Source organism: Phalacrocorax carbo, chromosome 18 (genome assembly GCF_963921805.1).
Source record: "Phalacrocorax carbo chromosome 18, bPhaCar2.1, whole genome shotgun sequence".
Classification (NCBI taxonomy): Eukaryota; Metazoa; Chordata; class Aves; order Suliformes; family Phalacrocoracidae; genus Phalacrocorax; species Phalacrocorax carbo.
In genome coordinates, this window is record NC_087530.1 from 10,995,799 (window position 1) to 11,012,492 (window position 16,694).

At 54.1% G+C, this 16,694-nt stretch overlaps 1 protein-coding gene across 1 annotated transcript in view; it reads right to left on the reverse strand.

Moving 5' to 3' along the window:
- Positions 1-16,416, reverse strand: part of ARRDC1 (arrestin domain containing 1) — a 38,109-nt gene extending 21,693 nt beyond the window's left edge. Inside the window, exon 1 of the mRNA XM_064468606.1 lies at positions 16,201-16,416. Coding sequence (XP_064324676.1) covers positions 16,201-16,318 — 118 coding nt within the window. The 5' untranslated portion in view covers positions 16,319-16,416. The remainder of the gene's footprint in view (positions 1-16,200) is intronic.
- Between the last annotated feature and the right edge of the window lie 278 nt (positions 16,417-16,694).

The following is a 16,694-nucleotide window of genomic DNA, read 5'->3' on the forward strand; positions in this document are numbered from 1 at the left end:
TGCTTGCTGCATTGCAGAGCTGAGGCACTCCTGTTCCTGGGAGGTGGGTGGGTGGGCATGTTCAACACACACACGCTATGGCCCATCTCCCTTCCCACAGCAGAGACTCAGCAACCAAAGGCAGTAGGTTTGCAGCCTGACACTCAGAGCCAACCCTTGGCTGGTGGTCCCTGCTGCGATGGTGGATCCCACTATAACCCACCATTAGGGCTGAAATCAGACCGTGTCTAAAAGTCTCACTGCTTCTCCATCAAAGGCACAGGAGCTGTCGGCTCCAAGGCTTCTCAATTAACCACCAACATCCCAAACTGGTGTGGCTACAGCCAGCTTCTACCTACAAAGGATGGTTCCTTGAGGGAGAGCTCTGGGGCTCTCAGCCTCCCAGTCCTGTGTCCCCACTGAGCGCAGCCCTCTCCAGCCACGTTCCTGACCATCTCATACACCCTGGGGCTGCCATTCTAGGTGCGTGAGGGCAACTGAAGGGGCAGAAAGCAACACTTCAATCCAAAAAGCTTGAAGGCAGTTTCACAGCAGTGGACAAGCTCTCTTTCATACCCTCTCCACTCTCCAAAGTTGTCAGCATACCATTACCAGGTGCCCCAAGTCACCAGATGTGAGACAAGGACAAGACTCAGAGCAGTTCAAGGAGCAGAGGATTTGTTATAGAGCATCTTCTCCAAACCTACTCCAGAAACGTGAGCCCCCGCCTCACTGGGGGAGAAACGGTATGGACAACAGCTCTGAGCAGTTGCATTGCCCCACGGCTGGGAGCAGGGCTGTGACTGGATACAGGGATTACGTGTGCCAGCGTATTCACCAGGCTCCTGGAGGAACCAGCAGATCCCCAGGCCCCCACAGGGTGGGCAACACTGGGAGCAGCGGGTCCAGGGCAGCCAGGGAGACCCCCTCCATTTCATCCCCACAGCAGGAAAGCGTGGCAGCTGCAGGGCTCTCGTTCCCCTCAGGTTATCCAGGAGGTTTCAGAAGCACCTGGCTCAACAGGTCAAACCATTTATCTTATTCCTAACCAGGTTTTGGAGCAGCTAACCATGAAATCAGCCTCTCCGCAAGCATCCCATGGGCAGAGGAAGATACTGTCAGGGCTGAGCTGTCACGTGTGGGCTCCTGCCCACGAGCAGGAGGAGGGACACGGGGCAGTGACAGGCACCACTTGGGCATGTGGCACTGGGGGCAGCTGCAAGCTAAAAACGGCATCAGCGGGACAGGTCTGGCAAACTGGCACCATCAGAGCTCCTGCAACTGCAGCCACCTGAGGTGCAAAGCTTGTCAGCCTGACTATCAGGAAGTGAAATGCACAGTCTGAGCCTTTCCAAGGCCTCCCTTCCAGGCATCTCCTTGCCAAGCTGCAGATAGAGCAAATAAGAAAAATTTCTACATCAGAACAGACCAGTTCCAGTTATTAGAAACACATTAAAAATGCCTCTGGAATCCAGTGCTACCAGTGGCCCCAGTTACCATTCTCCTGCTCCCTTGTTTACCCAGGCTGCTTTGAATAAATACAGGGGAAAAAAAAAAAAAAGTCAAAAAACATTAAGGGAAGTGGAAGGGGGAGGCAAAGAGAGCAAGCAGACAAGAAGCGAATTACAAAGCCATGCAGAAGACAAGAGCCCTTCACCCCTGCAGTCCCCTGGGGATTCAGGGAAGCAGGCAGCTTCGCATCCAGCCAGACACATCTTTAGCAATGCGCTACAACACGTGCCAAGTGCTGGAAATAAAAGGAGACAGCTCAGCCATATCCATCTCTGCATGAAGTAAAAATAGAGATGCCAGGAGCTGGGCATGTCTGCCTTCTTCCAAGGTGATTTAAGGAGAGCACATAGACTTCAAATTACTTTTTCTGGCGACCCAGTGAGCTGCCCTCCTCGGGAGAGCTGGCATTGCACCTCGGGCAAGAGGAAAGCAGAGGACACGCATCTCCCTCCGCGGCCAGCAGCAGGTTGTACATGCACATCCCTACTTCCAGAATCCAGTCAAGTCCTGAGCGAGCAGAGAGTCACCAGCCACCCTGCGCTCCGCAGCATGGCCAGCCCCAATCCCAAGTGACCCCCTCCAGCTTCAAGTCCTATCTATGTCACACGCCCGCTGCAACAGGTACGGGTAAGAGACAGCAGTGGAGTGAAGGAGATGCCAACAGCTTGGTCAGTTTAGGTTTTCTGGGGTGCGGAGGGGAAGCAGCAAAAAGCTACAACGTTCTGGGGTGGCGGCTGTTGCATTTGGCAGCAGCTTTTGCAGGACAAACAGACTGTCCCTTCGTTCCCCTTCCTCCTCAAGGACGGCCAAAGAGTTGGCGACAGATCTGAACTGGCACCTACAAACAGCCCTGGGTTTTTGCCAGCTGAAGCCTACTTGAGCCAGCACATGGGCTCGGCCACGTCTGCTGGACCCAGAGGCTCCAGCCATCCCTGCTGCAGGGAAGGGGGTGCCCAGCCCTGCAAGTGAGGGGTGAAATGGATGGCAGAGTCACCCCGTGTGTCTGCATCGACTGTACGCAACACAAGGGAACAGGGCACGAATTCGTAACGGGCTCAGAGGGTACCCAGGGACTGAGAAACCCTTCGGAAAACTGCATCCAGATAACAGGGCAGCAGAGGGGGAGAAAGTGCTGTGGGAGATGAGCGAGTCTGCGTCAAATAAGTCTCCATTTCATGGAAGCCAGCCACAGGAAGCCAAAGCCCCCTTTCCTCATCCCTCATATCAGAGCCGCAGCAGGCAGCTATCACCACGTTTTAATTAGATTCCCTCAAGTTGCCGTCTGTATGCACTGAGCTGCAGGGACTGAGAGCCTCCCATGAGCTGGGAACGAGCCACCTCTCCCCTCCAGCCCCAAAGCCACAGGGGCCAGAAACAGCTCTGGGAGAAGGGGGCGATGGGTCACCCTAAGCCCCAACCACTGCCCAACTGATGGCAGTGGGGAGCTGCCCATGATAGATCGATGGGCTGTTGTGGTGGCTACCTCGACACACAGCACCACAGCTCCACCCTGGAGTGAAACCTCTGGGTTCACGAGACAAAGATCACAAGTTTTAGTATACCCTGAGATCTTCTGGCCCTGTAAAGCCCCTGCTCTGGATCTGGATGAAGATGATAGGTTTGGGGTTATCCATAGTCCCAGCAAAGCAGGACCAGATGGTGCTGGGAAGATGGAAAGCCTAGGAGTCAGCAAGACCTGCAGACAGAGCAAGTTACTCTCAACCAGTTTGCAGAGACTGGGTAATTCCTAGAAGAGCTCCATGAGAAGTGGACATCGAGAAAGGTGACACCCCAAAGAGGAGCAGGATGACGCCTTTGTACTGATGGCCTTCACACAGAAATGCACCAGTACAACCTCAGACATGAAGGGCTCATGTCCTCTAAGCAGGAAGGCTGGAAGCTCACAAGCTACACTACTCTGCCGGCACCCAGCCCTCATGCGCGAATCTACTGAGACACTGCTAATTAAACCAACAGCTCCCAATTAATTCTCAGCTGTCTCCATCCTTCTGAGTCCATCCTGTCAGTTCTTGAGACACAAATAGTCTTGGGCATTTCACAAGCCAGTGAGGCAAGAGCAGAGCTTACACCGAATGCCAGAGGCAGTGGAGGGTTTGTCACGAGGTTAAGGATTGTCTGAGGAGGCTTTTATCTTCTTCCTTCCCAAAAGCCCAGCACAGGGGAAGGAGAGGAGTTGTCTAAAAGAGCAGTTCATACTTTCCACCTCAACTCAAACCCAGGCCTGCAGCCGTGCCTCAGGAGGTGACTCGCCTGGAGCTGACACACGTTGAGCAGCATCTCCCACACCACCAGCAGTCCCGCCACACGGAGGACTCGGCTGCTGCTCCCCATGACCCAGGGGGACATCCCACCTCCTGCCAGCCCATCGCACAAGTCACACCCAACACAGCTCTCTTCTGAGACCGTGGACAGGCTCCCAGCGAAACACAGTCATTGCTACAGTTTGACCCATCTTTGTTCCTGTGGGCAATGCTCTGGCCACAGACAAGCCCAGCTAGGGCTCAGGACAACCCTGCAGCCCCCTCTGCAGTGGCACAAGCTTTTGCACTGTTTAGTCTCTAGAAGCAAGATCTGCTGCTCAGCCATTCCTCCCCTAGGCTGGCACTTGCCCTCATTGTCCTGCAAAAGACTGAACCAGCCAAATCAGCAGTGGAAAGGACAGTCCCTCCCTTCCTGGCCCTGCCCTCTTGGTGAGCCAATTTCCAGGGCAGCAAAGCCAACCCTGCAAGACCAAGCTCAGCAAAACCCATCCTAAGGGTCATAAGTGTCTGTTCTTCCCAGCCATAGCAACAGGGCCGTATTTACCTCCTGTCCAGCTAAGACAGGAGGACCCCGCTTGGTCTCCCACACAACCTGCAGGAAGCCCAGACCCACCCAACGGAGCCCCACACTGCAGGAAGGCTGGACCAGCTCCCAAACACAGCCTGTAAAAACTCCACCTGTAGCAACAACAGGAGTGACAGCTCTGCTACATGGGCAAAGTGACCCAGAGTCATTATTTTGGCTACACATGAGTTATTTTAGCCAGAGTCCAGCCCACTGCGAGAAGGGGCACATCCGTGCAGGTAATATCAACACATGTAGGATGTCCTCGGTCTAGGAAATGCAGAAGTCTCCAAAGGGAGACTGGGTGGCTGTGTGTCTGTAGAAGAGCAGAGCAGCAAATCTTCTCCGAGCCCTCTCCCAGGCAGGTTAATCTTCTCCCCTCTGCAAGCACTTTCTTCCACGAGGTTGAGAGCATGAGGGAAACCTACATTTTCTAGCTCCTCCCCAAAATGAGGGGTCAACATACATCCCAAGGGAAGAAAGCCAACTCTTGGGCTCCTCCTGTTTAGAACAAACTCCTGTTCAAACAAAAGGCTTTTCTCCCTTGTAGAGATGACAGGCTTATTTATAGCATCACAGTATTTTATCAGCACGCCAGCTGCCCTCAGAGGAAAGAGGTCATCTCAAACATCTGGAACAAAATCCCCGGTTGATCACATTTAACAAGCCTGCCTGCACACATTGGGCTGCAGGTGGAAAACCCACTGGCGAACAAGGCCACACGGGTGTGGGAAGGGGATGGCCACAGCCACAAAGATGGTGGGTTGGATCTGCTAGTCCTGCTGCCAAAGGCAACCACAGCTCCTTAGCAACAGGTGCTAAATGCTGCAGCATCCACACGCAGAGCCCACCTGATGGGCTGCACCCATCCAGCCCTTTACCCCGATCCCTGCCACAACCACCTCGCTGCTCACCAAGGATGCTCCAGAAAGGAATCCCCCAGCATGCCCTTTCTCCAGAACTGCCTCTTGCAAAAAAAAAAAGACATGTTGTTTTGTTCTGAAGCTTTAAGACTGATGTAGGTCCCAGTGCTGTGTCACGCAGACAGCCTGGGAAGAGAGGTGGGGAGGAATGCGGTTACTCTGCCTTGAAAGCAGGTGGTTGCACAGTAACAGCCCGGCAGTGCAGAGGCCATGTGGTCTGGCAGGGGTGTACAGCCACACAACTATCGCTCCCCTCACCGTGCCACCTACCCAGCCTCCCCACTGGAGGCACCAGAGCCAGGCTGCCAACGAACACACCCATGGGCTTCCTTCAGGAACACCCCAGGCTGGGCCTGGGACAGGCAATACCCCCCGATAGTAGCTTATGAAGGAAGTGGGGAAGAAGAAAGTTGTACCTTGGACCAGTTTTGGAAGCCCAAACTCTTGCCCCATCCTAAGCAGGTAGCACGACCCAGCAGAACTGCTCCACGCAGCGCCTGCTGCCACACACAGGGCAGGGGTCAGCAATGCCAGCCCTCGGGCAAGGAGAGTGACCCAGCACCACCACAGCATGCTGAGGGACCAGCTTCTTTCTCCCAAGGCAGGATGGCAGATGCAGATGCCCCTGAGCACTGGGAACAGTCAGCAGTACAGAAGGCACTGAGGGAAACTAAGTATTTGGCAGGGAGCAGCAGATCTCACAGCTCACTATGAAAATCTCCATACCAGCCACCCACCTCAGCCACACTGCCAGCATTCACAGCCTTCTCTCCTAATATCCATCTCGCTGAGTATCAGAGGGGAAATGCAAAGAGGTTGCAGAGGAGAAGGCTGGAGAAGATAGCGGCAGCATTTCATGTGGATCGTCAACCACTCTGGTGTGTGAAGCCAACTGTCGGTCTCAAGAAACTTCTGTCCAGTTCTCTGGACAGAAGTTCAGAGAGGGACAGACTGATCTGCTTGGAGACTAGTGTGCCTGCCCTCCTTCTAGACCTATGCTCAAGACTCGCTTCTGCTTGCCCCATCCATGAGAGAGCAGACTGCACTTTTACTAGGATGGGACAGAGCTCCAGGCAGGGCTTGCAGCAAGCCTCATGATGGCTAAGAACCGTTCAGCTTGTTACCCAGCAGATTCCAGCAAACAACACAACCTCTGTCACCACCTGTGTGCTTTCTTCCTCATCCTCCTTTCTTCACAGAGCTTGGTATAGCCTAGTTCCTCGTCTCACCCCTGCCCTGCTGCCCAGAGCGGTTACACCCAGGGCTGCAGGCGGCTGGCCAGCACCGGCACCTCTGAGTGGCAGAGGAGTCTGCATCCTCCCCCCATAGCAGAGCCTGGGAAATCAGCTGCAGCTTCACAGCCCAACCACTCCTGCACAGCTTAATGTGTCACCTCCCTCCTCTACACCAGGCACCCCGGTTGTGGGTACACCAAGCCCCCAGGGTCCCGCACGGAAGAAGCACTGGCAAGCACTGCAAGGGGCGCTCTGGAGGAGATGGCTGGGATGGGGTGGGACAGACACTGCCCAGTGACACCCACACCCCACAGCCAGCTGGGTGCAGGAACACCTCATATTTAGGATCTCGGTGAGGTCCAGCCAAGGTTTACTCATGATCCCCTGAACAAGGCAGGTCCTCATTTACTGTCATCCTTCTCAGGGGACCTGGGAAACTTAAACGTGTTTTTGTGAGCCTTGGGCAACCTCAATTTAAGCAAGCTATGCTCTCCAAAGCAAAACAAGGCTGTACATACATAAGCAGTCAGAGCATCTTAATCTTCAGCGTTTGGCCCCTAGAACAGCCCTGTGGAGGGGAATGCAAGTCCCCGATGCCCAACGTGCAGCCAGAGAAGTGGAATAGAGCCAGCAGCTCACCCGGCTCACAGGAATGCTGACGGATGCCAGGACCTGCCAGCTCTCAACACTTCAGCCAGACAGGGACCACAGCCACCCTTCCTCAGCCTGAGCAGCACTGAAACAGATGAGAGGAACCTCTTTTTTAATAGCTTGCCCAAACTGACATAGGTTTCCACCCAGCACTTAGCACCACTTTAGTCCAAAGTAGTTAAGATATTCTGGTACACTTGACTTGGCTGTCTAAAAAAAGGAAGAACCAGACAAGAAACCCCACCACAGTCTAGCACCCAGCACTGCAGGTCGCAGAGGCATTTGCTGGGTGCTTTAAGACCAGTCAGGTCCACACTGTAACAAACCGCCCCTTTAAACTCATTAACAGACTTGGTCATTCTTTCCCAGCAAGTGCAAAGCCAGGCACCTTCTCCCACCTCGCTGGCAGAACAAGCTGGCAATTCAGCTGACAAGGAGCAGCCAGGGAGGCTGAGCCCTCTGACACCCTGGTAACAGAACTCTGTTTGCCACCACTGCCAGCTCCGCTCTGTTCTTCCCACACCCCAGAGCAGGTTTAACAAGCTCTCCCCCACAGACGGCCCCTCTGCCTCCACCACAGGAACATCACCCCTCTGAGCAATTGGGTGCAAAAGCCACTGCAGGCAGATAAACAGCCGACTGATCACGTTTCTCTACTTACCACAAAGAGGTTGATTCACCAAGGCCTACTCCCTTTTCAGGCTCTTTCTAAATAAAGGCTTCAAAGAGTTCTGGAAATTCATGCTTAACAGGCTTACTGTAATGCTGGAGCACAAGGGCTCCTGTGGGCCAGACTCTGCTGCGGGACTGAGTCACGCTCATTTTCTTCTGAGACTCTCAGATACACTTGTCTAGGAGTTAACAAGTCCTGTTGGCTGATACTCATTTTGGCAGATTCTCACTGCCACCCAAAACACGGCCTGACACAGGTCACCTGGTTTTCTCAGCCACAGCCAGCCCTGCAGATGCAATGCAGATGCTCAGGAGAGGAGGTGATGCTCCTCCATCCCCTCCTGGGGCTCCAGGGATGCTCCTGGGCATGAACTCCCCAGCACTCTCTCCCTGTCCTTGGAGAGGAGCATTTGCAAAGTCAGCTCAGCACCTAGGCAGCTAGAAAAATGCCTGTTTCAGGCTGGACTCCCCCCACCAGATGGGCCTGGGGCTGAAAGCATTCAGCACAAACAGTATTGCCATAACCAGGCATCCCGAGCAAGCCTCTGTCTCCAAGGCACTAAGAAGGACTGAAGTTCAGGACTGCTCAGCCTTCCTGGAAACTACAGTTTTGGTGTGAGGGGTTGGAACCCACGTACCAGGTGAGAAGAGAAGAGCACAGGGGACAAGCAACTGCGCATAACTCTGCACTAAGGCTCATCCACCCTGCCGCCCTGCTCCAGGCACTCAACTCACAAGTCAGCAGCTAGAATTTGCTGAGACACCTCCAAGTGATTTAGCACTGCTGCAGCTCCCAGGCACAAGCCCAGAGCCAGCTCACCACCTCCTAGCAGAGGAGGTTTCAAGTGCCTATTCCTGAAAAGCATTATTTATAAGCAGTAAAGCAACACTGCATTTAGTGACTCCTCATTCCACCTGGCAGGTTCCAGCGCAGGCAGGTTCTCTCGTGGGGAGGCAGGCAGCGTGGGATGGCGCGATGAGAGATCCCAGCCACCTCGCCTCACCTGCTCCTCGCTGAAGATTTCACGTGCCACAGCAAGCTCTTGAGCCTTGCTTTCGCACATCTCAGTTGTCAAGAAATCCCCCACCCCCAGCATCTTCAGAGCAAGCAGCCAGAATCCACTTCATCCTGCATAAGAGCTGCCTCTATGATTTTCTTTGATGCCATTCAATGTAAGCAGCTGGATTCTCTATTTATAGCCAGATCATCAGTTTGAAATAACAAGAATGTAAGTCGTTTTTATCAGAGCACAAGATAGATAACAAATCCCTGCTATGCTAGGAGAGCTACAAGTTGGTAAGACAGTCCCCTCAGGGTCAGGCTGGTCACCTGCAGAGGTCCAAGCAGGCAGAAAACTGAGCATTCAGGACTGAGAACAAAACCCCTGGACCTGACGTTCAGTCCCATGCTGACACTCCCTGTCAAGAAGGCACCAACTCATACCCACACATTGAGCTTTCTTCCCTGGAGATGCTGCCTTCCGAGCCAGTTTTATTCAAGTCTTATCACAGGGTACATTTGGGATTAAGGCAGGTGCGTTCGGGAGGGATGGACAGCAAGCAGCTGCAGCATCGTCCCCTCTGGCCTGAGCAGCTGGAGCCAGAATGACTGAGAGCACAGTTCCATCATGTGCTAGTTTGGCTGGGGTAGAGTTAATTTCCTCCATCGTAGCTCATACGGGGCTGTGTTCTGGATTTGTGCTGGAAACAGCGTTGATAACCAAGGGGTGTTTTTGTTCCTGCTGAGCTTACACAGAGCCAAAGCCTTTTCTGCTTCTCACCCCACCAGCAAGTAGGCTGGGGAGGCACAAGGAGCTCAGAGGGGACACGGCCAGGACAGCTGACCCCAGGGATGCCCCACACCATGAGGCATCATGCTCAGCACACAGAGATGGGAGAAAGAAGGAAGGGACATTTGGAGTTATGGTGTTTGTCTTCCCAAGTCACCATTACACGTGACAGAGCCCTGCTTTCCTGGAGACAGCGGAACACCTGCCTGCCCATGGGAAGGAGTGAGTGAATTCCTTGGTTTGCTTTGCTTGTGTGCACGGCTTGTGCTTTACCTATTACACTGTCTTTATCTCAACCCACAGGTTTTCTCACTTTTTCCCTTCCGATTCTCTCCTCCATCCCACCAGGGGCAGCAAGCGAGCAGATGTGTGGGGCTTAGTTGACAGCTGGGGTTAAACCACGACACCTCAGTATGAACAAACGGTTGGAAGTTGTAAGTATTAGTGCTTCAGAAATTATTCATGCTTCTTGGAAACAGCCTTTCTGCTAAGGATATCTGATAAGCTCCAGTTTTTCATCAAGATTAAGGCGCTCAAAAGTCAGGCTGTTTTTACACTAGGTCTCTGAATAACTCCAGACTGGCACTAGCGTGCCATCCTCACCTGGTCGAGGGTGTCAAAAGCAGCATCCATTCTTACTTCAGGACACCCCCATATCCTCTCCACTGCCATCATCCAGTGTCTCAGGGTCCCTGCGGGAGTTTGCTGAAGCCATTCAATTTAACCACATGGCACTGACCACCCTTCTAAACACAGTACCCGATGCTGGACAAAGCAGTATCCAGCCGCAGCTAAGTGCCTTCTGGTGAAAAGCCTCTATCCACAAGCTTATTCACAGCAAAACACCCAGCTCACACTTGACACCAGCACCCCATCAGCTATTTTTAATTGGCCAAAGAGAGCCAGGGTATGTGGAGTCACTGTTTAAAAGCCAACACAAAGAGGCAGAAGCCTGCACATCTTTGTGGTCTGAAGCCATTTCCCCTCTGGTTTCAGATCCGAAACACAACCCAGGGACTCAGAGTACATGCAGGCACAACTGTGCACAAGACAGATATCTGCTGCCTGGCAGCAGTCTGGTCCTTTGCTCATTTTCTGCTCTCCTAAGCACTGCACCTTACACTTCCACAAGGGAGATTTGAAAAGCAACAGATTTTAAGAATGGCACAGAGGGGTAATTAACTCCCACAGCAATCCCTGTTGCCAGAATTCAGAGGTCACAACAGTAGCCTAAAGGCTGTACATCAGATATCTCGGCAATCAGCCCTCAAGAAAAGAGGCACCAAAGCAAAACCCAGCCCCTGCTGTGCTTGCCAGGCCGTTTCAGGAGCATCTGCCCTAAGTAGGAGGAGGAAAGACTTGCCCCAATGTGTGGCAGACCACCTTTCTCTATGCTTCTGCATAGGTCATCTCCGCAGCAGCCTCGCAGCACAACCCACTGACCTCATTGCCCTTCATCTCTTGCAAGAGCCCAAGCACCCAATTCTCCAGACGGCAGAGGATGGTCTGCACGTCCGTCCTACTCTTCCTGGCCATGACAGCCTCTAGCAAGACTTTGCCAAGTCAAGTAGCAGCTACGTGGCTTCTACAGGCATACTTCTTCCTCGAGGATGACTTTCAGCAAAAGGCATTCCACAACATGCTACAAGCAGAGCATGCCCATCCACACACCCACACCTCCCTTGGCAGAGGGGCTGGCCCGAGCCACCACCCTCCCCAGCTGCTCCCCCTTGCCCAGCCCTACCTGCAGGGCCATGCGAGGGATGGGGAGCTGCCTCTGGAGGAGAGGGATGTAAACCCACGGATACCTTTCCTTCTAGCTGGGGAGCCTCCCTGCTGCCTACCTGACTCCAGCCCCAAAACACAAGCTACATCTCTGCCAGCTCTGCGCTGCTCCAGGGAAGGAATAAGCACTCACACCCCATTTGTCACACTTGGAAACAAATCAGACAGACAAAACTACCCCGCTTGTTCTCTCATTTTGTTAAGCAAGAGAGGGGAGGCTGCAGCACGTCTCCCCGACAAGGTGAGTGGCAGAGTTTTTCAGGTGAGCACAAGTGGTGTGCGGGCAGGGGGAGCAGCAGAGAGAGGCACACACTGCAGCGACGAGACACAAAACAATCTTGTGATTAGTTATTGACTCCAGAGGAGTTGGAGCTCTAGCAGCAAGCCAGCCAGGAGAGCAAAAATCCCTCTTTTGTTCCACAGCCTCAGACAGACTTGGCCACACAGCTCCCTGCTGTCTCACTCCAGACAATGAGAAAAGAAAGTTAATCCACTTCCCCTATAGCAGGAGCCATCCAGCCTGACGGAGCGATGCTGCAGAACAATACGCAAGCATTCCTGCGCATCAGTGCCAGCCTCGCCTCGTCCTGGCATCCACCACCGCTCGCAGATGCCAGACGGCTCAAGGACCTCGCCGGGGCACTGCCAGTATTGCCAGGGACAGCGACAGCTTTGGATCCTCTCCTGCCTTCCAAGCCCACTGGGTCCTTGCTCAGCTCTGCCTTGCAGGCACCACACTCCCCTGCCACACTGCACCCCAAAGCAGAGACAAGGCGTGGGGTCTCTCCCAACCCGGTGACGTGTGCTGCCAAGCACAGAAATTTCAAATCTACCTTTACAGAAGACAGACTTCCATCTCAGGATAGAGCGAGCTTCAGACTTCTAAACGAGGACAGAATCCATCTTTTCAACATCACTTTCCCAAGCAGCCCACAGCCTTTCTGCAGGAACTACATCACCTGTTTCAGAGGTCAAGTGGCGCAGAGGATTGTGGCTAACACAGCCCTTTAGTGTCACCTCTTTAACCCAGGAAGGGCACAGGTTACCCACACATCAGAACCACCTTACATATTAGCCAGACCCAAACTTCTTCCTACTGCCCTCCCAGAGAAACAGAAGTCATCTTTTAGTTTGGACACATGACTTGGGATTTGAATGACCTGCTTTCCAACCCCCTTCACCACCAGCTGTCTCAGTTCTCCCATATGAAAAGTAAGAATATTTACTACATTTAAGATTAGAGAAGGAAATGATGATTCACAGGCTCTCTGCTCTGCAGAAATGGGAATTATGTACCTGGGTACCTCTAGAGCATGAACAGATGTAAGTACTTGTGTCTGGAGCTTTGTAGTTCAAAGGAGTGATTTTAAAGTCAAGTCATCACTGCATAAACCTGGACAGCTAAATAATAGAGTGAAGAATAGCAAAGCGCTGAAATCTGCTCCAGAAAGCACTTGCAGTTTCTTTACTCTTAGTGACCCAGGAGAGAGGGCTGTTATTTTAACATTACACTTCTGCCTGCAAGAAGCCTTGCTGAATGGCAGGCAGCAGGACTGAAATAATCTGCGTGGTCCCTGGAAGCCACCGAGTTGAGAGGAAAGTGCTCCAGCATCCCCGAGCAGCACAAGCCTTTGTTCCAGCACACTCCTGCCAGCAACCAGGGCTGCCTGCCCTGCTCTGAGCGAACTTATTTCCCTCCTCCCTCCCCCCAAATTAACTCCATCTCCAGCTGTCCCAGTGCCAGCTTCCTGTTAAGATTAATTATTCTTTGTACACCCGTGTTTGATGATTTACCCAGCAAGCCAGGCACAATGATTAGGAATCCTGCATTCCCCTTAGCGCTCTCCCCCGAGGCTCAGAAGTTTTCAGGGGAGAACCTTCACCCTGGCACAGCCACGGTGAGAAGTGTGGCTCCCCAGAAGGTCTGCGTGGGTCACCAAAGGCCAGTCATAATTTGTGACGCTGCCACAGTCAGCTGAAGATGTGCTGCTGAACAGCCATTACTGCTAATCAGCAGGGCTGGCACGGAAGACAGCGTATGTCAGAGCATTTGTGATCCCGAAAGGTGTGTCTCCAGTTACGCTTTCCTATGACCCAAGATTTCTGGAGTGTTTAGCAAGGCAGAACAAGCTTTGTTTGTTTGTATTGTCCACGTTTCAGAAGGCGCAATTTCCAAGAGCCATAAAACGAGTTACCCCGTGAAGCAGTCAGCTACAGGCTCATTTGCATTTGTGATCTCCAAAACCACAACTCTGAGAAAAGCCACCGCACCAGACTGGTCCGGCTCAGGAAACGGAAAGCACCAAGCCTCGGTGCTGTGGGCCAGAGTACAATGGGCGAGGACTTCACGTCTTCTCATGGGAGCTGTTTATTAATCTGAAAAGTCATTGTTGGTCACAGAAGGTGTAGGTGTACATACTACATAAGACAAATTGATGCCACCCACCTCTCCCAACACCCCAGCAGAAAGCCACAGCACGTCAGAAGTTGTCTGATCCCTCGGCTGCTGAGCCCATGGAGCTCAACAGGGCTGACTAGTCCCTTTGAAACCTCTTCCCAGCGAGCAGTTGCCTGCTGTCACACCAAGGAGGATGTTTCAGCAGCTACACAAGCTTCCTCCTCTGAAGGTGAGACATTTCCTTCAGCTAGAAGGAAGGAGAGGGCGCTCATCTGAGAGATCCCAGGCCTCAGCATGGAGGGTTTAAACACCAGAGAACATACGATACAGAGCAGCAGGGACGACATAGCAAAGAGTCACCTTGCGCTCTGCATACATTGATGTCACATCCCCACATGACTGATTTGGGCAGGTTCAGACACCAGTTATGGAAAGTTTCTGCCCCAGCTGGGGAAGCCAATTTGCAGGGACCTCAGCCCAAAACAGCCACTCAGGTGACCTCTGCATAGAAGCAAAAGGACCACCTTCACATAGCCCACCTCAGATTTTGGCTCTGTGCTTCTGCCAGCTCCCCTAGAGCCCTGCTCCACTGCCCCAGCTTCTTACCAAAATCCCTGCATTAGCATCAAACACCAATCCAAAAACCAAAACCCCTCCTGGCTTCAGGACCAATACTTATGCCTGACCCCGAAGTTTCAGAGCCAAAGCAATAAGGAAGCAGAAAGAAGGTCCAGAACAAAGAGACACCCTCCTCCTCCCCCACAACCACCAGCTGCAGCGCACTGGGAAGCAAAGAATATCTGGCAGAGAGGAGAAGCCAGCAGTTCTTCTCCAAGATGGGAGTTGTACAGGCAACAGCAAGATGTAACCATGGCCAGCCCCAGCCAGCTGGCAGTGCAAGGGGCCAGCGCAATGAAGCCTTCCAAGGCCAAACAACCTCATCTCACCCAGGAGGCACCTTCAGCAACAGGGGTACAAGTCAATGGGATGGGCCAAGGATGGAACTCAGCCACATTTCATTAAGAATGTCTTTGCTGGAAGAAGTACAGCTGGGAGTACCCTCCAAAGAGATAAACGTCGGATGTGCAACTGCTTTGCTCTGACAGGAGTTAATCAGGCTACAAGTCTGCACTCGTCCTAGATGTTTTTTCCTGAGGAAGCTTCCAAAAAGGGCTTGCAGACAACTGGGAGAGGTGCTCACAAAAGGAAGACATAGGCAAGCAGAGGTACCATCATCTAGGCTGATGTCTCTGTTCAAGAGACTTTGCATTTTACATTCTTTGGTCTTTTTTTCCCCCAATAATTTCTTATAAAGGAGGAAACATGCACAGAGAAGAAGCAAGCAAGACAACCTCAGGAAAAACAGCAAATTAGTTTGCATTGCCATGGCACTGGGCACAAAACTAACTTGTATGTGTGAACGACTTCTCTAGGGTGGGGAAACAAGTTCCTGGGTTGGAAGACCTGAACCGAGCACCTCACCTCCCCCCCCAGTCCATCCCCATCCCTCTGCACCAGCCACAAACAGGGCCTGGGGCTCACCTGGAGTAACGGCCGCCCACATACCCAATACCTCCCGCACCACGACCACAGCAGAGACCCCTGCTGCCAGCCCGCAGCTGCCCGCCCCACAGGCGGGCACTCTCCCCCAGCACACGCAGGACCACGTACTCAGCCTGGATACCTCCCAAACTGGTACTTCCACAACTCAAAACGTTCAAGTTCATTTGAAATGTTATGAGAGGGTTGCTCGCCGCAGGCTGTGCTTGCAAACGGGTGGGCAGCCCTCCTGCTGGGGCTGGGGCAGCCACCAGGCGGGACACCGCACCGCCTGCCCTCTCCCATCACCCTACCATAAAAAAAATACGTATTTCAGCGCTCTGTCGGACCCGGGGAGGGCTCCGGGAAGGCTGGATGCAAGAGCCAGGCTCCTCCGGCTGCCTCCCGGTGCCACCGCCCCGGGCACCTGCAGCTTCGGAGGCTCCTGGGGAACAAGACCACGTTCGGGGGTTTTGGGTTTTGGTTTCGTTTTTTGGTTTTTTTTTTTGTTTTTTTTTTGGGGGGGTGGGTGGGGTGGGGGTGGTTTGGTTTTTTTAAAGATTGAGAGGAAAAAGTAAGCGGAAGCAAGGGAGTGAATAATTCAGCAGGTTGCTCCTAGCAGCCCCGCCGCTCACCTCCCCGGACGCCTCGTCGCAGGAGGGGGAGATGCGAGCCCCGAAGCCCCCAGCGCCGGGGTGGGGGGACCCCCGGCGACCCCCGCCCCGCACCAGCCCTACGGCGCCCCACGGGCGTGGGGAGCCGGCGCCCCCCGGACACCCAGCCCCGGCGGGGAGGCGGCCCCGCCGCCCGGGGGAAGCGGGCAGGGGGCATCCGCAGCCCGGGAGGCGGCGGGCAGGCCGCGGGCTTACCTCGGTACTGCAGCGAGCCCGAGAGCCGCACGGTGACGGTGCCGGCCAGCGGCTCGCCGGGACTGTAGACGACGCGGCTCTCGCCCAGTCGGATCTCGAAGAGCTGCACCTTCCCCATGGCCGCGCCGTCCCGCCCGGCCCGGCCCGGCCCAGCCCGCTCCGCCGGCAGCGCTACCTGCCGCGCCGGTCCGCGACGTCCCTGCCCCGGCAGGCGGCTCCGCCCCGCCCCGCCTCTTCCCGCCCCGGCCCGGCCGCGCTGTGGGGCCGGGGCGGGCCCTGGGGGCCGGGGCGGCTGGTGGGGCCGGTTGTGGGGCCGAGCTGGGAGGGAGGGAGCCGGTTGTGGGGCCGGGCTGTGCTATAAGGGAAGGAGCGGGTTTTGGGGCCAGGGTGTGAAGGAAAGAGCCGGTTGTGGGGCTGAGCTGTGATGGAAGTGGCAGCTTCTGGGGCCAGGCTGTGCTGTGAGGGCAGGAGCCGGTCGTGGGGCCGGACTGTGA